Source organism: Sprattus sprattus (genome assembly GCF_963457725.1).
Source record: "Sprattus sprattus genome assembly, chromosome: 6".
NCBI lineage: Eukaryota > Metazoa > Chordata > Actinopteri > Clupeiformes > Clupeidae > Sprattus > Sprattus sprattus.
Window position 1 is genome coordinate 18,232,787 of NC_137925.1, and position 21,593 is coordinate 18,254,379.

The 21,593-nt window shown below is 44.9% G+C and overlaps 2 protein-coding genes across 4 annotated transcripts in view; one reads left to right on the forward strand and one right to left on the reverse strand.

The window, feature by feature from the left end:
- Nucleotides 1–115: 115 nt before the first annotated feature.
- sqstm1 (sequestosome 1) lies at nucleotides 116–4,958 on the reverse strand. Of its 2 annotated transcripts, none has more exons than XM_080841247.1 (8): nucleotides 4,490–4,958; nucleotides 3,613–3,708; nucleotides 3,036–3,433; nucleotides 2,473–2,641; nucleotides 2,110–2,190; nucleotides 1,664–1,857; nucleotides 854–1,073; nucleotides 116–413 (listed from the first exon to the last, which is right to left on the reverse strand). In XM_080841247.1, the coding sequence occupies exons 1-8, from the start codon at nucleotides 4,656–4,658 to the stop codon at nucleotides 259–261; spliced, it is 1,482 nt and encodes a 493-aa protein (XP_080697373.1). In that variant the 5' UTR covers nucleotides 4,659–4,958; the 3' UTR covers nucleotides 116–258. The 2 variants fall into 2 exon arrangements, with proteins under 2 accessions (XP_080697373.1, XP_080697372.1); XM_080841246.1 differs by having other exon boundaries at nucleotides 2,110–2,193; nucleotides 4,490–4,955.
- A 4,465-nt stretch (nucleotides 4,959–9,423) lies between these two features.
- Nucleotides 9,424–21,593, forward strand: part of mgat4b (alpha-1,3-mannosyl-glycoprotein 4-beta-N-acetylglucosaminyltransferase B) — a 112,214-nt gene continuing 100,044 nt past the window's right edge. For both annotated transcript variants that reach the window (XM_080841342.1, XM_080841343.1), the window contains exon 1: nucleotides 9,424–9,651. In XM_080841342.1, coding sequence (XP_080697468.1) covers nucleotides 9,555–9,651 — 97 coding nt within the window. In that variant the 5' untranslated portion in view covers nucleotides 9,424–9,554. The remainder of the gene's footprint in view (nucleotides 9,652–21,593) is intronic.

Below are 21,593 nucleotides of genomic sequence, written 5' to 3' on the forward strand. Positions count from 1 at the left end.
AATGACAACTGTCTCAGATAGAAGAATATATCTTCATTCAAAATCTTATGAAAGCAAAAGCTGTTTAATTTGTATCAAAGTTAATGATTGCTTGATTTGCCTGAGTTGCTCATACTGCCAGTAATATGACAGGAAATGGCTACACCTACAAGGGAAGGCAGAGTGGATAGAGTAGTTGAGTAATGCTCAAGGTCTGGGTTATCTGGGCAGTAGACGTGACCATGGTCGTCTCTGTTGTGCCCCGCTGTGTTTGTGCTTCTACTTCGGGGGACCCTTGGAGTAATGGATGGTGTCCAGGGCCACTCCGATGTCGAAGTTCTTGGTGGTGAGGAGCCTCGTCAGCCAGCCGCCGTCGTCTGTGAAGCCCATGGAGAGCATCTGGGACAGGGACTCCACCAGCCGCGGGTCGGCGTCTGCGCAGAGGAGAGGAGGCGTCTCATTTTATCGTATGTTACAAAATGCACTTGTTTTGGAATTTGTTTGGTATGTGAGAATATAGTTGCCAAATAGTTGTAGAGCACAAAATGTTAGCTATAACTAGTAGTTATTGCTTCTTACATTCTTGGTAATAGACCAACCCAACACAATAATACACAAGACACATACAATTACACAATAATAATTGTATGCTGTAGACAGAAACACTACTCATATGGAGCCCAAAGCACTTTGTTTTGTACAGAATGTACAGTTACACTGTTAGAAAGAATTTCCTACAAAAGATAACTTCTAACCATATACTTTGTGACCTCAGACTTTGTAATAATCACCCCTCACTACACACCTACATAAACCCAGTAATTCCTGTTTTGCCTGTGTATTTACAGATATAAATATGCTTAATCTGGAATACCTTGTGGTAGGTGTGGGTAGAGGGCAGCTTCACGCAGGCCCGTGGGCCCCTGGGACGGCCCCTGGGACGAAGAGGAGCTGGTGCTGAGTGGCCGAGGTTCCTCTGGCCCTTCCTCTGCCTCCTCGCCCAGGCGCAGGGACTGGAGCTCCCCGGTAGAAGGGTCCACCTCTTTGGAGCTCAGGTGGGTCCACTCCTCATCACTGCCCTGCTCCTTCTGAGCCTGCAGGGAAAAGGTCAGGAGCCTGGCATTCAAACTGGGCCTTTTTTAGAAGCATTCAAAGGCTTTTTTTGGGGGGGTTTTATAAATGAGAAGCCTCGCGAGTAATTGGATCCAAGTCAAGTAGCTGAAAAGGGGGCACGGCAAGATGGCAATTTAAATTCTATGAATCCAATAAAGTGTTTCTACTCAAATTACAAAATGAGCAGTCATCCTAATTATAGCAACGAAACTCTTTCATGTCTTTGAATCGCACATTCAGTAACCTACAAATTAATGGAATGTGACTCATCTACATATTCTAATCTTAGCATTTCAGCTCTGCAATTAATTGGGTGTCTGACTTGATCACACTCATGTGAGGCTATTGTGTCCAGAGAGTGTGCAGGGGTACAGCAGGGTTGGTATTTAACAGGAGTGGACACTCAGTAGGAGACAAGTCAGAGGAATATTAAGCACCAATACCTTTTCCCCCTGTAAGAAATGACAGTATATCCTGTGAGTGAACACGAGATTAAGAATCAAGCAGCTGCTGTGACCCCCAAAAGTTGGCTAGCATAATATCCAAAAAGAGTAATATAAAGCACACATACCTTTGCTCCCTCACTGGTGCTGCTGACACTGCTGTGGCTGCCCGGCCCTCCTCCTGTTCCCCTTCCCACTGGCTTCCCACTTGCCCCCGAGCTGCCGTCGCTCTGGTTGCTAGAAGGACCTCCGGACGGAGGCGGTGTGGGGTTCACTTTGGACCTACTCCCCTCGTGCTCCACATCAATGTCAACATCTATGCCTGCCAAGTACCAGCCATAGTTAGATCTCATATAGCTAGATCCTAATACTGATGAGATGTAGCAGATGTCTGTTACAGACACTAATGGTTAATAGTCTTAGTGATATTGCATCGTACATATTCTGGAGAAGTATTTTTACTTGTTTCTTGTTGAAATGTTTAATACGTTACATATCAGGTGTGACTAGCAGAGTAGCATGTAGAATAGCATGACAAGAATGAGAGTAAACTGGCACCAGGCCAGGCGCTTACCCAGGGGACTAAGCATGGCAGCTACTCCTTCTCCGATGCTCTTCAGGTATTCCACATTGGCCTGGGTGGCATTTGAGGTACCTTCTGGTGAGAGAGAGGAAGGTACAAATAAGAGATGGCACTGGCTTTTAATATTCTATTCAGTTGATATTTTAATATATTTATTATTTAGATTCTAGCACAATAAATATAGGAGGCTAATATGTTTTGTGCTTACACTGTCCTCATCAGATATTCAAATGTGATGTTTGTAATGACACACTCACTAATGGTTTTGTTATGACAGCGTTAGTTTTGTTGTTGTTGTTGACTCACTGATGGTTTTGTTGTTATAGTGCTAGTTTGGTTGTCGTTGACACTAACCTGACTGAGTGGGGTCCTCAGCTGCAGCCTCAGGGCCTTGCTGAGAGGGGGGCCTGGATCCACATTTACCCTGCTGGTTCTGGTCCTGATTCTGGGATTGAGCCTGAGCCTGAGCTCCAGCCCACATACAGTGCCTCATCTTTCTCATCCACTTCCCACGAGGGAACCACTGTGGATTGTGAAAAAGAGACAGGCTTGTTTCAAAGTTGGGAGTGGTTCGTGTCAGCCCTCCAAAATGGCATTTTTGAAGGAGTCTACCTCTGCAGGCAGTAGAAGCACTTCCTAATATGAATCTGATTAACATCAGGGTCTTAATACATTTTTATAATTTTAATCAAAACATGGCCTGAATTCAGTCATTATAAGAATCGTATCATCAGATTCATATCATGGCATGTTTTTTTAATGTTTTTTTGTAACTAGACTAACATGAGATTAGCTAATGGAAATACTTTAATCTTGACCACGCAGCTACAAATGAACAGCTATTGTACTTAAAGGATCCTTTTGAATCCCCTTATTTGTTAATGAGGACACAAAGGGGCTTAGGGGTATGAGCTCACCTCAAACATGTTGTTCAGTGGGTGCCAGATGGGAAGCAGGGGGTGCTCCTTGTGAAGGCCCTTGGCCTGGCAGGAGGGACACAGGTCATAGTCAGGGCAGACCGTGCACTTAAAGCGGGTCCCGACCACTGGACCCTCACATCCGTCACATGTCACTCCTGGGTGCATCATGTGAGGGTGATGAGGGCCACCCTGATGAGGGCCACCGTGATGAGGGCCACCGTGAGGCGGTCCGGGAGGCATGTGGGGGGATCCAGGAGGACCAGCATGGGGGGGTCCGGGGGGACCCTCATGAGGGGGTCCAGGGGGCATGTGGGGGGCTCCGGGCGGAGGGGGGAAAGGGAATCCTGGGAAGACGCAGTGAGGAAACTCCCTGTCTTTTTTGTGCTCTCTCCTCTCTAAAGGAGGCAAAGAGAAGGGAAAAAAGGTTTTGTATTATGAGTTAATAAGAAGCCTATAGTAAGTAGCAGAAACGTAAATAAACATAAAAATAAATGGTGGCAGTATGTGTTAAAAGGAAGCCAAGGTAGATTAAATTACATCATAATGCCTTTGAAGTTTAAACTAGTACACTCACCCTTGATGAAGAGACGGAAAGTCCCGTTCTTCACTCCTGTAAGCCCCATGATGAGTTCATCATCAGAAGAAAAAGCAATCGTGTCTTCGTCCTCATCTGTTGACAGAATGAAAGATTAACATGTACTGCATACACAGTTATTGTTATGATTGTCATTGTAACATTTGCACTGTATATATATGTTTCATTTGATTTTCATTATCATGTCCTGTGTATTTTCACTCGACGGTGTTTTTTTTTTCAGTAACGCTTCCAACGAGAGAACCAAATTAAACCGAAATTAAATTCACATATGCGCATGCGCTCAAAAATAAGTTAACGAGCATCAAGAATACAGTTTTTATTTATATTTAATGGACGGACGATTACGCGTCTAGATCTGTTTTGTTGTGCATGTATTCAAACATCCATTGCATAAGCAGAAGTAGGCCCATGTTATGACGAAGGCACCAGTAATCAACATTCGAATACACTTCCGCAACTCCAAGCCTTCTCGGGCAAAGATCTCTAGCTCAATATGTAAACAAGAACTTCTCACTACTAAGAAAACTTTATACTTTTTTGACAAACTTACGTATACAAAGTCTTTGTATTGTTGAAAAACATTACCACTGAAAGCAATTGCCCATATCTAAGAGTAACCGGTAACATTTTATTTTACTGCGTCATCATATCCCGTGACAGTCTAGCTAATTCTTCTATTGCTTAGGTCGAATGCTATGCTGTGACAAGCTCATGTCCAGCAGTGGACGAGTTTATTTTATAAATAATTTTGTAAACACCAGCCATACAATTCACAAATGCATGCAATAACATACAACATCAAATCTTAGCTATCAATAGGCCTGCGTAAGAGAGAAATGATTGCGTTGTTTACCTTTGTAGAACATTTGGAAGGGGACATTGCGCAGATTTCCGAAAACATCGACAACCTTTCCTTTCAAATACTCAAAACTCGTGGACACGTCCTGGTCAATGGCAAAGCGTCGAATCTCTTTATGACAGTCCTCTTTGCCCAACAAGTAGGCTTTCACGGTCATCGACATGGTCGCGTCTTGGTGACTTTCAGATGCTTGCCGAAATCTGGTTTGGCGCAGTCTGGAATAGGGTTTTACCTTCGATAGCCCCTCCGCAGATCTCTTAGCTTGGACTCGATATCCGGGCTGGAGACCTCAAGCGTCAGCTACAGCATTTATAGGTAGAACGCCACTCCTACTTTACAGAGTCAAAGCAATAAGAGTCTTTTGACAGAAGGGGAAGTCCGTTGGAAGAGTGGACACGCCTAGCCCAATGCTATTGTACTGTAGTCTGGATAGATACGATACCAAGTAGTACCATGCAACTGTAAACATTGGGGTGGGGCGTCATGAAGGAGACTTGATGGGCGAGCAGTGACACGGCACTTTCCACGCTGGGGATTTCCCCCGCTCACCTATTATTCAAGTAACACGCTGATTTTGTTGGAATGCAGGCCTGCCTTGTAACCATATTTCTAACTGAGCCCAACTCCACTGGTTTAGTTAGTGCATGCGCGCTAGCGCTCTGCAGTAGGCTATGCAACGCTGTATATCCTAAGTGAAATTTGTCTAAAGTAAGGATGGCACAACCTGGGATGAGGTCAACCTGATATCGATAGGGCTACGTAAGACAGCCCGAGGGAAAGTCCCACCATTAATAATATAGAACGTCCAGCAAAACGTCAATATAGTGCTGTGATTAGAGACATACATTTTGTGAATCTTGATCTCTGAGAGAAGGCTACTGTGTCACTATAATATTACGTATCATTAAGCAGTCACTGTATTTGTCACTAGGCTTATAGGTGAAGCTCCACCACAATTTTCTCTCTGGTCTGTTGAGTATTCAAACTGTGTAATAATTAAACGTTTGGCAGCATCGGATTTTCCACCTTTGTCTTGAGCGAAGGAGTATGGCAAGTTAAGGATACACTCATAAGTCAGATAGAACTCTCTTGAAGAAGAATAAGCTACATTCGTCTACAAAATTGAATCGGCCCCTCTAAATTATTGCCCTCTTTTTAACGTTTAAATGTTAAGAGTTAAGATAGATAATGGCTATAGACCTAAAACTGGCTGATGTAACAAGTAGGTTAATAAACTGCTAGTCATTCTGAGCTTTGCGTAATCACATCACCGACACGTGGATTTAAAGAGGGCAATAAGTAGGCTGGGCTACCTCATTCGGGCAGACCGTGTCATCTGATTGTGACTCATGTCAAATCATGAGATCTTTTGTTTGTGTTATGCGCCCTTTCGCCTGTCTCTAGTGTTCATGAAGGTTCTCGAAGAGACTCAAACTTACCAGAAGTGAAACAAACTTTGCCTGAACCACGTAACATTTAATTGTGCCCCACGGTGAAATGGATTTTAGATAATATTATATATGCTGTAAATAGGCTATCGCAGAAAAACAACGAGGCATCCGAACATTCTGAAAGGACGGTACAAATCCAGGCAACAGTAGGGTATAGAATAGATAAGCATTAAAGACAAAAAATAGCTGGCCTAACCAAGATAACTGAGTTAAGCGTTTGCTTTTGTCTATTTTGGTGTTGTCCTGAGAGGACGAATGTTTGGATGCGGATTCTCGGTTGACAATTGGACCACATTTCCATGACTTGGGAGTAAAGTTGGAAGGTTCATTTTTTAATGTAAAAGGTAGCCTACTACCAATTGCGCTGTAAATATTTAATTACTTCATCAAAGTTATGTAACTTAGATTTATATATTGTATTACTTTTTCGTTTAGTTTTGTATTGGCAGAGGATAGGCGGTCCTAATTTAAACAAGAGAACCAATCAAAAGGGTCACAGCCCTTTTCTCTATGTTGTTTAGTTGGGCAAGGCTACATTCTGGAGGGAGTGAAATTAGGAGTGGAATATTTATGTAATAATTTAGATTTTTGCTGTATGTGGCTTCACTTCAGGACTGTGTATGTTTGGACAACGATAGGAGGAGGTCTATGTCATCTTTCCTTTAAAAATCTAGGCGATAACTGTGATGTATCACTCAGGATAGAGTAGTATTTTCTTTATTGCCACCTCCAAATTGTTCCCCAGTCCATAATATGACAACCAGGAAAAACTTCAGCTGCGTGTAAAAAAAAAAGTTTTCACCGCTAGATGGCAGACTCTGTACATAAATTCGTGTACTCATGTAATTCGTCTACTGACTGCTGGATATTCGTATGTGACAGAGTGATGATGGGGACTGTTTTTGATGAAGCCAATGAAAACGATGTTATAGGTGTGTAAGCGAGTCCACCACCACGTCCCTTAAAAGAAAGACAGACATTTGACGGTGACATAGGGGACATGTTTGATACTACAATGGGGCCCTGTAGGCCTATAGGAATTTGTTCAAGAGTGTAGTATAGCATAAATATGGGCATTTTATGGGGCTGGCTTGCCACCAATAGCCTAAATGCTTAAAGACCTAGAGGGATCCAAGTATGAGGCAAATTTTAGTCAGTAGGAAAGAAGGGGCTAAGTTGCCATGTCTAACACACTGCATTCAAATATTATGACATAAATTGATTCTTAACCCAGAAGCTTTTTTGTTGACATTTCTCCAAAGAAACTGATGAAACCCATGACCTATAATGATCAACAACTCTTGCCTGTTTGCATTTTATCGCCACTCTTAATATGAGTAGTTTATTTTCTCATTATATGTTCATATTAATATTGGCTTGTGCTCTACATGCATACAGTCTTTCTTTACTTTTTTGTAAGTTCAGCATTAGATTGGTTGCTCTGTGTTCACACAATAACACAATCGGTGAAAAAACCCTATCTTCTAGAGAAGACCATTTATTCTCAACATTTCTTTGGGGGGTAGTGAGAGATTTCAGGGAAGAAGTGTCAATTTTGATGAGTGGTCGAGGAGCTCCTGGTGTACAAAGAGGAGAGATGGATGGGCTGAGAGAGCATCAGCCAATCGATCTTTACCTTCCATTGTCTGATTTCGAATGGAAACCTGAAAGTTTAATTTTAAACTGGTATGTGTGAGTCTTGACAGGAAGCACTGCAAGCAGCAGATTGATGAACACTGAGCATGGTCATCGATCTGGCCATTTTGATGTGCACTGACCTGCATTTTTGTGGCATACAGCTGGTTTTGAGCGCTGTATACGAAAACTGAACCTTCTATTCCTCTGGGATTGGTCATGTATTGTCGATTGGTACCATAGTTTAGACTATGAACCAGGTAATGTAGTGTCATGAAAGCATGAGACCATGAAATGACCACCTGTCGTGCTCAGCTGGAAGCTGTGTTATCATACGTATGGCAATTTGATGTGTGCAGCTTATGCGGCCCTATGAAGTCAAATGAACTGCTGACAATAGATGGACGTTTGGAGATGTCTGGGGGGGATAATAAGTCCAAATCTGCTGCTGAGAGTGCCTGATGACGTGCGACTCCCGTGATGAGACGACTCCATGTGATGCGATGACTCCACGTGCTTCACATCCGACCGGATGGAGGAGCATCTGCACCGCGGCCCAGCTAGGCCACCCGGTGAATGGGCGGAATATGAAAATGAGCTCTGTGCTGCTGGCTCACACATTCCCACCGCCCACTCACACGCTTAATGCATGCCTCTCTACCCCAGGAGAAATGAAAAAAAGCCCCACCACCCTGCTGTTGCCCCCTCCCAAGGTTGGCCCTAGCATGTCTGGAGCTCCAGGTGAGCTTTTTGCTGGGGGTCCCCATCCAGGGGGCACCGCACATAGCATGAATGCTATCAAGTTAAATAAATAATTACAAATAAAAAAAAAAAAAAATACTGGTTAGGTCAAGTATTTGTGGATTATTAAATAATGCTTCTTGCTTGTTAGTATTTTGACACCGTGCTGTAAAGGCTGCTATGCAAAACCATTCTAAACAGAGAGAATTGCTTCGCCCTATCCAAACAGCTATGCACATCTAAATAATCATACCACATGTTACATTAATAAAGACGTACACAACGGACATAGCTTTTAAAAAGACAACAATTTAATTCCACCCATAAATCACTTAGGACTCAGCTGGTCTCCAGTTGTGTCAATGTTCACAATCAAAACCTTCATTTATGTGAAGCAGGCCTGATCTATCGGGACATCCTCGTCCACGGTCTTCTCAGCTGGTACTTCAGGCCCATAGACATAGATCTATGCTTCAGGCCTACGTATCTACATTATCACGTCCTGGTTTTTTTTAGGTACCCCGAAGGTAATGCTAAGCAGGGTAATTAGGCTATATAATTTACTTCACTCTGGCCATTATGCTGCCCCCATAACGCTTTGCCGCTATTGTCCAATACATGATTTAAAGGATTTATGTGCTCTAGTACCATTGCTTTGATAATAAGCTTCTTTTGTTGTGGGCTGTTACATTGCTTTAAAAAAGGTAGGTTATGTAAGAAACTGTGGCAACATTTAAACCATGCCTCCATGTTAACTTGCTCATTTTTGTAGAAAAATGCTTCGAAAGTCGGTGTTTAAATGCTGGAACAGTAAGAAAAATATCTCTGGGGATACCCCCAACCCCCTTAACTGTTTTTTACTTTCACAAAAGATAAATAGAAAAAAAGAGAGAAAAAAACTCGGTCTGCCACTAGATGCTACATGCAGAAAGCGAATTCCGAACTAAAAATGTAAATAAAGAATAGCACGTGGGCCCCCCCTGGGTAGCTACGGGACCCTAGGACACCGCCTAGTTCGCCTATGCCACGAGCCGGCCCTGCCCCCTCCACTTACCTCCTCCTCACAGCCTCTGCGCGAATGAGAGCCGCTATCTCCGCGCAATAACAAACACAGCGCTCCTGCTTTCCTGCGCCTGGCGTGAAGTACTCGCTCCTGGTCGCACCGTAAACGACCGCTGCGTAACAGCCACCAGCCCCGCGTTCGGCTCGGACATGATCCCGGTGATCCGGAGATGAGGCTCAGAAATGGCACCTTCCTAACGGTCTTATTGTTTGGACTATGCGGACTTATATCGCTGTCCTGGTACACCGCATTCAGCAATTCCAAAGGTAAGGTATCCTCACCACGGGGGTACGGGGCGGGGGCACGGTGATATATCCACTAGGCTTGGCTTTAGCAATAGTAGATGGGCTATTCATTTGTGTCTGATGGAAATAATAGATTCGTATCATTAGTGAGGTACGTTGTCTGTTGTAGGTTTCGCTTGATTTGTGCTGACTGCTGAAATATTCATTGAATCACAGAACTGATAAGGCACTGACTGGTGGCTCGGTGTCTGAGTCTACCTTTGTCGTGAACGCTAGTCTTTTGAATCAGCGATACGGAAGACTCTGCGGAGTAGCTCCTGTAACCAGAAGGTTTTTTGCACTGTTACTTGATTATGAGTATATACACATTCTTATGTACAATCTCTTTCAAACTGTTTCACACAAAATAAAGGGGATTTTGGTTTACATTGCAGGCGAAAAACGACTGCATGTTACACAACATTTAGAGACAAAACCAATGAAAAACAATGACAATGTAAGAAATTCCCTAGATCTGTTTTAAATTATACGGTCTGTGGCACACTAGAGTGATTTAGACCTCATGGTGGTGATTCAGCATAGATCGTTACGTTTTATTCCATTGTTGTGCTCTACGCCAAAATACTAATCTGGCTGGGGCAAGTCTGTATACAGGTAGAAAGAGGCGAGTTGTGACGAGTGTTAATGTTAATCATGTTTGTGAAATTCTCTCAAGTCGGCCTGTGGGGACATTCCAGGATTTTGGTACATTTCAGGGGTGGCCACTTCTGAAAAATTGTCACAGGTGCGTGTTTACCTCTCCAAGTGCAACTGCAATCTGACAGGATAGTTACAACAACAGTACTTTTTTTTAAAGCTAATATTTTAGCTCTTTAAGTATATTATCAACTCTTTCCATTCTCTTATCCACGTTTGACAAACGAGACGAGAGATGCAGACATATAACCTAGTGTTCATTAAGAGAGATTGTGCTTAAGTTCGGGCACCCTGTGAAGTTTGTTTTGGTTTTCATACCGGGTTGACAAGCTTGAAATGCTATACGCATGCAAACACTTTTTATTTTTGCTCATTTCTGTATCTCCTATGAACTAACCTTCAAAACAGTAGCATGGTAGGAGGGGGATCTAAAGGTGTAAAAGCTCAGTTTGTGAAAGGAAAAGATGACAGCGAATCCATTATGCGATATGTGGACAAATCTACCTGTGCGTTTGGAGATCAGAACCTGCCTACTGAAAAGACTCTGCTCTTTTACGTCAATCATTCTTCCCAAAAGGCATAGAGTAAAGGCATGACTGACGTGTACCTTCGTTTGGATATTCTCAAGCAATGATTCGTAATAATATGCAGTGATTATCTGTCATAGCGCTTGTTTAATTAATAGTCCTGTTTTTGTTGGAGTGAAATGACTTTGTGTGCATACATTTCAAATATCCTACCTATGTACAAGTGAGTACGCTCACAACAATTTTTTATATCCTGCACTTTCACTTTTTAAGACTGTATTTTTTGATGCAGCCACGTGTAGATGTCAGCGGTTGGAATCTTTTGCTTAACTATCAACACCTTGCCTTCGTGTGGAAGAGAGAGTGAGAATATTTAGAGGGTGTATTCTGTGAGTTTCCCTGAAGTAGGTTTGATTTTCAATGCTCACCAGAATGCACTTCTGCTTGTTGAGATGAATGCCCATAACTACAGTGCCCCCCCCCCCCCCCCCCCCCCCCCCCCCCCCATAGCTCTATTCATATGTCATAAATGTAAGCATTTCTATGTCCATCTTCCTGATTGTCTTCATCTCCATCATCACCGTAATCTGCCCGCACTCGTTCAATCCACTAATCTCTCAATCTCCTTGACATGGTAGCCTACATCTCAAGTTCCTTCTTGCACACCGTGCAGCTGACAGCCTGTGGCTGCCTTGGTTGTGTTGCTCTGCTGCACGGTCTGTCTGCTATAGATGCTAATGAAGGAGAGAGAGCGAGACGCACAGAGAGAGAAGGAGAGAGAGCGAGAGCGTGCACACACTGGTGAGAGCATGCTGGGTTTGATTAATTCAGTCTGGCTAATGGTTTAACATGAACCCCAGTGGCACAGGGGACTTCTGTTCCTATGGGCTTTAGGCTGACTCAATCAACTGCAGAAAGAGGAAACAGGATCTGAGTCACCGGTTACCTGCTAACTCCACTCCGGGGACTCACTGAAGGCTTTGGGGGGTTAGGTTGGCATCTTTATCCATACCTGACAGTTCTCCCAAGGACTCGACATATTAAGTGTTCAAGTATTTGAAATAATATTTTGGGCTGATAAGCAGAAAGCAGAAAAGACACCAACTTGAAATTACCAGACACGAAATCCAGCCTCTCCCACACTGCCACTGCATTACAGGGATTAGGGTAGGCCATTACTGCAACTCATCACTTATCAACATCTTCGGCCCTTACGCTTTGCTTTTGTTGGTTGTGTACCTCGTTCCAATAAGTTTCATATCCTTGAAGGTGCTGCTGTTGCTTCCTCACCAACAGACCTGTACACAAAAACATTTAAGTCATTTAAAGGCAAGTCTGGTAAAACGTTGGTAATTTAGCTTACAGCCAGTCACATTATGCACCTCCATTCCGTGTTCCACGAAGCAACATGCTGATTTGCTGGGATTGTGCTTGGCTCAGTATGAACTACCACTGAAGATGGTGGCTGAGGCCCCTGGATACAGGGTAATGACAGCTCAGTGGTGATGCAAGGTGGTGACTTGCTTATAGATGAAATAGGAACGTTCCCTGCCCAGTCCGGACGTTTTCTGTGGATACTGAAGTGTCTTTGTGTATGTGTGCGTGTTTGTTTCATCTCACGTGTGTACCTACGTTGTTTGCGTTTTGAGTTTATCCATGCTGGGAAAGACCCCATCAGTTCCGCAAATGTGATTAGATGCACTGAGAGAGGCCTCTGTGCTCACGGGGCGAGGTCAGAGTGTTTTAAATGCTTCATGCAGAAAGGGAAGGCAGGCCCAGTAATGAAAGCTAATTCAATTTGATGCGATTAAGTGCGCCGCACAGTGTGCTCATTGTCCGGTTTCCAATCAAGGCCTGGCATTTTGTTCACTTGAAGTACATGATAAATGGAGCTGAGTTTAAGTGTGTTTGCAATGGGGTGGTTTTGGGGGATGGAGGGGGGGGGGGGGGGTCTCCTTTCTCTTCTAGTCCTGAGAGAGATAGAGGTCTGGGTTGAACTAATGTTATCTCCCCCCTTTACCCATCTTTTGCCTGCATCTTCTAGTGGGCAGGTATCACATGGCATGATCCCTTTCGGAGCCAGAGCGGATGTGTGTGTGTATGTGTGTGTGTGTGTGTGTGTGTGTGTGTGTGTAGGGAAGTGAGTGAGAGTACCTGTCTGTACAGATATACCCCATTCTCAGTGCTTCCATTGATAGCAACCATTAGATAACGGAAAGAGAGTGGTGTGTGTGTGTGTGAGTGTAAGAGAGCATTATCTCCGAAAGTCCCTTGAGTGTCACTAATACAGAGAAACTAAATGGTTAAGTGGTATGTGTGTGAGAGATTGTGTGTCTGTGAGCTCACATGGAAAAAGAGAGTGGGTGTCTTCAAAATAGTCCTAGTTTAATTGTCTCAAAGAGCTGAGAGGTCTACCTACTGAGAAAAAAAACATGAAAGACCTGTTTTGTCTACAAAACATAGAATCGCCTTTAATTGAAAAGTGAGTCTGTGTCCTATGTTCTAATGCTACACTTTTCACGCATTTATTTTTTTCATTAATCCGATTTGTCATGTTGGGCTCTCGGTGCCACGAAGTGATTCCTTTGAAGACGGCAGACAAAAAGGCATAACGGTTTTAGATGAATAAAGGACTGTCAGGATTCCTCAGCGTCGGATGACATGAATAAAACACAAACGTGTGTCGCCTGAGACGTGTTGTCTAGAGGAGCACGAGAGCGAGCGAATGAGAATGAAAGTTCCGTGCTGGTAAAAAATGAACGTGTCGGGCCGAGCGTGACCAACCAGGTTAATGAGAGAGCTCAGCTCTCACCTGTTTCGAACCGTTGCCTAGGTGACGCAAGTAGTTCTCTGCGGAATGGATGAGTCGTATTCTCTCTCCCACCTGCGAGGAGTCAGGCGGCAACACAAAGGGGCCGTCTGCCTTAGTTCACATGTTCACAGAAGTAATTACAGCTGATTATTTGGTCTGATGCACACCTAAAAGTGTAGTTATTAGTACATTTCCACAAGAAAATCTGGATTCTTTTCTTCTTTATTGTAATTAAGCCTGAGGGCATCCATTTAATATATTCCCATCAGCAGGCTATAATATGGCTATGCGCTTTTTCACCTTTTATTATCGCTCGTTTACTGAAATAGTGTTTCACCACATCACATGGGCCATAACATGAGCATACCCACGGGGGTGCTTTATTTCACTAATAAATTAAGAGGTAATGATCCCAGGAACTTATCATTAATGATGATGTTGAGCAGCTAATTCCATCTAAGCCTGCGTTCAGCTTACTTCCACTTCCACTCTCATTTCATACCTCAGGCTTGACGTTTAGTTTGAGGTTTTGTTTCATCCTTGTTTATCCCCCTCCCCTTCCCATTAAACCAGAAGCCACTGATATAACAGGTATAACACCCAGTCAGGCGTAGACATGGGCATGTGTCCCATAGCATATGTGTGTCCATTAGACAGGTGTGCTTCATTCACTTGCCTCAGGAGCTCATAAAACTAGTGAAGTACTGCAGATGGCAAAATTGGCCTTCTAGCTAGTAAAACCTGGGCAGTGTTTTATGTGCAGTTGCATTTGCACATGTTGTACAAGTAGAATGTGCATACTTCATATTATATAGACTGCTACTCTCGGGTTACCCTCGGTAACTGTACTGATAACAGAGGATTCATTCAGGCACCTTTCAGTTCCTTATTGCTTTACATTGTATACATACGGTTACACAGTCACTAAAGGTCAACACGCTTATTAATGCCTATGCTGTTGTTGTTGTGAATGTTCATTCCTGTAGCTCGGCTGGTAGGGCATGGCCCTGACCAAGTGCATGGATTCATTACCCAGGGATCACACTGACTCATAAAATGAATGCAGGTACTTGTAAGTTCATTTGGATAAAACCAAGTGCAAAATGTAGAAGTGCAGGAAATATATTTGAAATCCAATTTTCTCAGTCATCAGTCTTTCGCCCGAAGAGCGGGCAAATCATTTTGTTCTGACCTTTTCGATACACGCATGTCTTAACGCTTGCCTTTAGTTCTTCTGCTTAAACAGGGAAGTAGTGAAATTGGGTTGGAGGCTGGAGGGGGGTTTGAGTCTGACGCCTGAGCACGCGTGGCTGTTGTCATGGTACTAGTCTAGGACATATACCCCAGAGCAAGCCAGGGCAGGAGGGCAGAAAATTGTTTCAATTTCTCTTGTTAGCAGCAGAGACGCTTGAGGGTCTCGTCTCACCTCACCAGAGGCCACGGCTCAGAGAGCTCAGAAAAACTCTGTTATTTTAACTTCACGACCTTGATTTCACCGCAGAGGTTGGGATTAACACACACCGCAAACGCCGAAAAATAACACCTGTGTGTATACATGAAACCAAGGCAGGCCTGTGGATTGAGGCATAGCTGGAGCTGCTCCGCTACGCTCCCTAAGTGCCGAACAAACAATCATAACGGCAGTGTGCTCAAATAATATTTTCGTCTGTCGTTATTATTCTTTCACACCTTGTTTGGATGGCTGCTGTCAGTAGATATGCATGTTCGGCTGTGTTTTTGTTCCCATTTTTTCTACCTTTATCGATTTCAAAGTCCAAATGTGTATGTCTGTTTTAATGTCTGCCTCCTTGTTTCTGTCATCATTTTTTGTGTAAGGGAGACACAAGAGGTGGCTAATTCCGTCTCCCAGGGCGACGTAAAGTAATTACTCCCAGCTCCGGCCAGCTCACGTTCTCAGGTGTCCTGCGGTGGCGCCACTCCAAACGTACCCGTAATGATGCCGTCTCATGAATGATGCATCGCCGTTGTCGTGGCACCGTTAGAATGTGTGTGTGTGTGTGCGTGCCCTGGATACCTGCCAGTGTCATACTGTCACCACCCCGTTCTGCAAACATTGGTCTAACACCGGAGCTTTCTGACACAGCTGGTAGAAAGGCCTGATGAAATGAAAATGTTACTTGGGAAAGAGAAAAAGAAGCTGCCCTGACATAGTCATGGTCCTGATAAGAGCTAGGAGGAAGCTGTGAAGTGAACATGAAGAGGTATTTGCCAGTGTGCGGGAGTGCTTGTCAGTGAAGGAGAATCTTGTTCCTGTCTCTCCATCTCTCCAAGAGTCTCTTCTGTTCTAGAGGGGGGGGGGGGACGGGTGCCAGATTATGCCATGACGTTTGAAGGGTTTTACATACAAGGCCCCGTTCCTGAGCCTGGAGTGTGTGTATGTGTGTCTGTGTGTCTGTGTCTGTGTGTGTGTGTGTGTGTGTGCGTGTGTGCGTGTATGCATGTGCGCCTGTGTAACTCAACGGGCCTGAAAGAATGTGTTAAATTATTCAGTATCAGAGCGTCTCGCTGGCTGGCCAAGAACACTCGAGGTGCAGACGCCACAGCAGCAGCAGCGGAGAGCTGAAGTGGAGCGGTGGAGCGGTTGGAGGACAGACAGACAGACAGACAGACAGACAGACAGACAGACATACAGACGTATTGACAGATGGATGGAGGGAAGGAAAGCGAGGAAAAGAAAGGTGAAGAAAGATGAAAGCGCATGGACAGAAAGAGGAAGGGAGAAAAATAGAGACAAGTAGATGTCAGACCTTGACAGATATGGCAGGTTTGTTGAGCCTTTGCCATGACCATGACCACACCAGTATCTGGGAGGAAGAGAACTGACTGATGGGAATATGGGGGGGCTTGAAGTACAGTGTCTGGTGAGGCCTGCAGGATTTGGTGCAGTTGACAGAGAAGCAGTGTCTAAGAGGGTTTGGATTAGAACCGTCAGCAGCATGTGTTTGTTCGAAGACCCCCTCCAGTGCAGGTCACGTTTTTAAACTTGTTAATACGTCCATCTGGTGTCCATTCACTAATCGCTATATGATACACAACATATGAGGGAGATAAGCAGTCAACGCCATGGCTGAGTATTTCCACGTTGAAACTGCAGTGTACCAACGACTCAACGTCTCAAAAACTCAGAATCAGACAACCTGGGAGTCGTATGTCACAGACTAAAGGAACTATTCCCTTCAGGAGGGAGGGGAAACGTCAGTATACATGTATATATAGTATATTACTTACAATGAACTAGATGGCTTTCTTCAGAGACTTTCTATGGTGTTAAAACGTTTCTCCCTAACAGCATGTGGATGTTTATCATTTTAGTCTAGCTGAGTCAGAACTGGCGATCTGGACCAAAATGTATTGAACCTTAGCACAACATTATTAGCCAAGGAGCTAATTTGCGGGACTATTCTGCAAAGGTGGAGAGCTACATCCAGACCCTTTTTCAGGCCATGAAGGGATTGTGTTCCTCAAGCTTATAAATGTGTAATTTTGAGGACTAGAGAGGGGTTTTGAATCTATGCTAGGAGAGGGACTTCAAACACCAGATATTCAGCTGCACACGGACAAACTCAAGAAATCATTTACGGGCAAAAGGGGAAACCGACGGCCCTGCCCTTATACGGTAGGAGTTTGGGCGGGGGGCGCTTCCCAGTCGGTCAATCTGGGACTGCCACCCCCCCTTCCCCCCTCCCCAGCTGAAAGTGAGAGAAGGGCTTGAGCCTGGGGGCAGGAACGATCCTGTCTCTCCTAATTTAGCCACGGTGTCGCTCGCTCGTCATCTGGCCCACAGTTTTTGCTGTTCATTATGCAGGCTGGCACCCTGCCAAGGGCTACATTATGCAACCCCCCACTGCACCCCCTCACCCCCCGATCGGATAAACAGCGACGCAGACACGCTCTAAGCAGATTGAAAACGTGCAGGTAGCCAGGTGGCGAACATTGATAATTAATAGGGCTGCTGTCTCACCTTTGGTAATCCATATGGAGTAGGCAACACAAACACACACACAAACATACCCACACCGATAGAAGGGCAGACAGACAGACAGACAGACGCACGCACACACACACACACCCACAAAAATACGCACACATACGCACACCGATAGAGAGACAGACAGCCAGCACACACACACGCGCACACACACACACACACACACACACCAACATACTCACACCGATAGAAACAGACAGACACGCACACACTGACTGAATTACTGAATTAGCATAGCGTATGGGTGGGTGATCAGGTAGGATTCTGCAGGATCACACACAAACATACTCACACCGATGGAGAGACACACACACACACACACACACACACACACACACACACACACACACACACACACACACACACACACATACACACACACACACAAACAATCATACATCCACACAATCATACATCCACACAATCATATGCACACCTATAGAGATACACGCATGCACACACACACACACACATCAACATACTTACACTGATAGAGACAGACAGACAGACACGCACCCTCAAACTGAATTAGCATAGCGTATGTGTGGAAGATGGGTGGGTGATTAGGTAGGATTCTGGGGGACTGAAGTTGCTGTGTGGGGATTCTCTGAGCTCTGCGGCGATGTGGGGCTGCTGATGCAGCTGTTGTAGCTTTCGCGCTCTCTCTCTAACTCTCTCTCTATCTAAATCTCTCTCTCTCGCTCTAACTCTCTCTCTAACTCTCTCTCTAACTCTCTTAACTCTCGCTCTAACTCTCTCTCTCTCTCTCTAACGCTCTTTCTATCTAACTCGCTCTAACTCTCTCTCTTACTCTCTCTAACTCTCTCTAACTCTCTAACTCTCCCTAACTCATCCCTTCTCTCCTTCTCTCACTATTTCACTTATTTCTCTCTCTCTATTTCTATCACCCTCTCTTTCTTCTTCTCTCACTCATTATCCCTCTCCATCTATTTCCTCCCCCACGACACTCACTTTATACTTCTTTAACACCTCTATCTCTATCTTCCACTCACCACTCTCTGTGTCCCCCCCCTCCCTCTCACTTCTCTCTCTCCCCCTCTCTCTCTCTGTCTTCCCCTCTCCCTGTACACCTTGTCTGATGAGACTCCTACTCTCAGGCATGTGAATATTCAGCCGCAGCTTATCCTTCTCAGGAGCCTGCTGGGTAACAAGATTGGGATGAGATGAGGAGCTCGCTAGCAAGGGGGCTCAGGGGGGTGGTGGAGCAGCAGCATAGAGGCAGGTGTGTGGTGTGGTGTGGTGTGGTGTGGTGTGGTGTGGTGTGGTGTGGTGTGGTGTGGTGTGGTGTGGTGTGGTGTGGTGTGGTGTGGTGTGGTGTGTGTGTGTGTGCGCGCACGTGGGTGTTAGCTACTTTTGTATGTGAATAACGATGAGTATACGACTCTCTGCACAGAGTCAGATGTTGGCCTACTTGTAAAAGGCACAGAAAAAAAATCATGTGAACCACCAATGTGGTGTCATACACACATACACTCCAAACCACCCATACACACATATACATCGTCTGGGCACACAGTTTGTCTGTAAGGGAAAAGCCTGCATATTTTGGCAAGCATATTGCTGAAATATGATAGTATTAATATAATAAATTGCTGAATAAAGGCAGAACACTCTGTATGTGTGTATGTGCTGGACTGTGCAACAGAGGCTAGCATCCACTTCTAAACCTCACTCCCTACTGCCTTAAAAGGTGCCAGCCTCTGGCTGTAGCCTGCGTGGGTGTTAGCTTTCTTGTTAGCAGGTCCAGCCTCTGTGCCCGAGGTTGCTATTTTATCAAAGCTTGAGACTTTTTTTTTTCTTTTTTTACACGTTGCAGAAACCCACATTGAGCTCTTTTGCTGGTTTGGTGAACGAAATGTCAAGTTTGTTTACCTATGCACAGCAAAGGTGTGTAGGTGTGTGTGTGCGAGTCATGACTCACTACCCTGCTCTAGCCACACCATGTCCTGTGTTATTAACTGAGTATGATCAGCCAGTCTGCTTAGGCCCCTCAGGACCGTGTGTGTGTGTGTGTGTGTGTGTGTGTGTGTGTGTGTGTGGGGCCTTCTTTCCCTCTGTATGCAAAGCGCTACTGTAAAGATGATTTTGTTAATATGTGCCAGTGGTCAGAATTTGGCTGGTGAAGCGTGACTACTGCTGTGTGGGTGGGTGGGTGTGTGTGGGTGTGTGGGTGGGTGTGTGTGTGTGTGTGTGTGTGTGTGTGGTCCTCATAATCCAGCTGGCTGCCAGCATTGTCAGGAGAGGAGCATGTGACATGGGATACCATGTGACCTTCACAGGCGATGCACATATTAGCCAAATATCAGTGTCCTCACTCTCTCACTCTCTCTCTCCCTCTCTCTGTCTCTTCTCTGTCTCTCACTTTCTCTCACACACACTTTTTCTCTCCCTCTCTCGTCTCTTCTCTTTCTCTCTCTCTCTCTCTCTCTCTCCCTCACACACACACACACACACACTCTCTCTCTCTCTCTCTCTGTTTGTCTTGCACTCTTCTTATTATCACTTTCATTGCCCTCTGCCTCCTTCCCAGTCTGTCTCTCACTCTCTTTTTCACATCTTGGTTTTGTGTGCTCCTTTTCATCTGATCTTTGTCTCTCTCCTTGCACTCATTCTAACCAACTCTGTCTCTGTCTGTCTCACCACCTGATTGTCTGTATGTCTGTCTCACCACCTGATTGTCTGTCTGTCTGTCTGCCTGCCTGTCTAAGCCCCTCTTTCCCTGTCTGTTTGTCTTTCTATCTTCTCTGTCTGTCTGTTTTTCTCAACTGTCTGTCTGTCCTAACCTGTCTGTCTCTCTCAACTATCCTCTCATTGCGTGTGTTGTGTCAGTGCTGGCAGTGGGCCATGAGAGACATGACCCGTCAGGCTTCAGTGTAATTAAAGAGCGCTTCAGCGTAACGCATTGCCATGGAGATGAGGAGGCACAGGTGCCACGCCCCCGTTGCAGAGAGGAGCTTGACCCCACTCACAGGCAGCCACTCCCAGGGCGCCAATATCCATCCCTCACTCTCACTCTCTCTCTCTCTCTCTCTCTCTCTCTCTCTTGCTCTCTCACTCTTTCGCTGACTCACTGACTGTACTTTCTCTCTCTCTCTTTTCTTTCTGTTTCTTCCTGTCTGTATTTCCTCTCTCTCTCTCTCTCTCTATCTCTATCACCCTCCCTCTCCCTCGCTCTCTTCCTTTTCTTCCACTCTCCTCTGAGATGCTGTTGCTGCCTTTCTTCTGTGATTGTTCTTCTGCTTCACTTCTCTTCATCTGTTATTTTCATTTCCTCTCTCTCTCTCTCTCTCTCTCTCTCTCTCTCTTTCTCTCTCCCTCCCCCCTCTCACTCTCTCTCTGTTTGTCTCACTCTCATTCCCTCTTCTCTATGTAGTGCTCTCTCCATCTTTCACACTCCATCTCCCTCACTCCATCCTTTTTGTTTGCTTGTTGTGCTTCTTCTTTCCACTGCTCTTATTTTCTCAACCACGTTGTGTTATACCTTACCCAAGCTTTCAAATTGAAATTCATATAGGCTTTATTGGCACAGCCAATTCGAAAAAACAGTCTAGCCAAAACAAAACAAGCGTTAAAAAAATGCATTGGAATGCTGAACTACTCCTCCCTCTTCTCACTACATTGTTTCATCTTTGTGTCATTTGCCTCCCTCCCTCTCTCTCTCTTTCTCTGTGTCCCTCTCTTTCTATCTCTCCTTCCTTATCTCTCTCTTGCGGTCATGCCACAAGTTTAGCTTCCAGGGACGTGTTAACCCAGAATCCAGTCGAGTTTTTGAAGGACACATTCCCCTAGCAGGTCTGTGCCTGTGCCCACGCCACCGGGATCCATCCACATGAACTTTGGCACGGAGCCTGGCAGTGCCACGCAGGCTGCAGGGCCCTGACACACACAGACGGGCATC

Coding starts and splice junctions, on each gene's coding strand:
- sqstm1 (XM_080841246.1), bottom strand. CDS start 4,658: ATGTCGATGACCGTGAAAGCCTACTTGTTGGGCAAAGAGGACTGTCAT. Junction 1,858..2,109: donor TGCCATGCTTAGTCCCCTGG/GTAAGCGCCTGG, acceptor GGTACTTGGCAG/GCATAGATGTTGACATTGAT. Junction 414..853: donor CTACCCACACCTACCACAAG/GTATTCCAGATT, acceptor TCCTCTGCGCAG/ACGCCGACCCGCGGCTGGTG.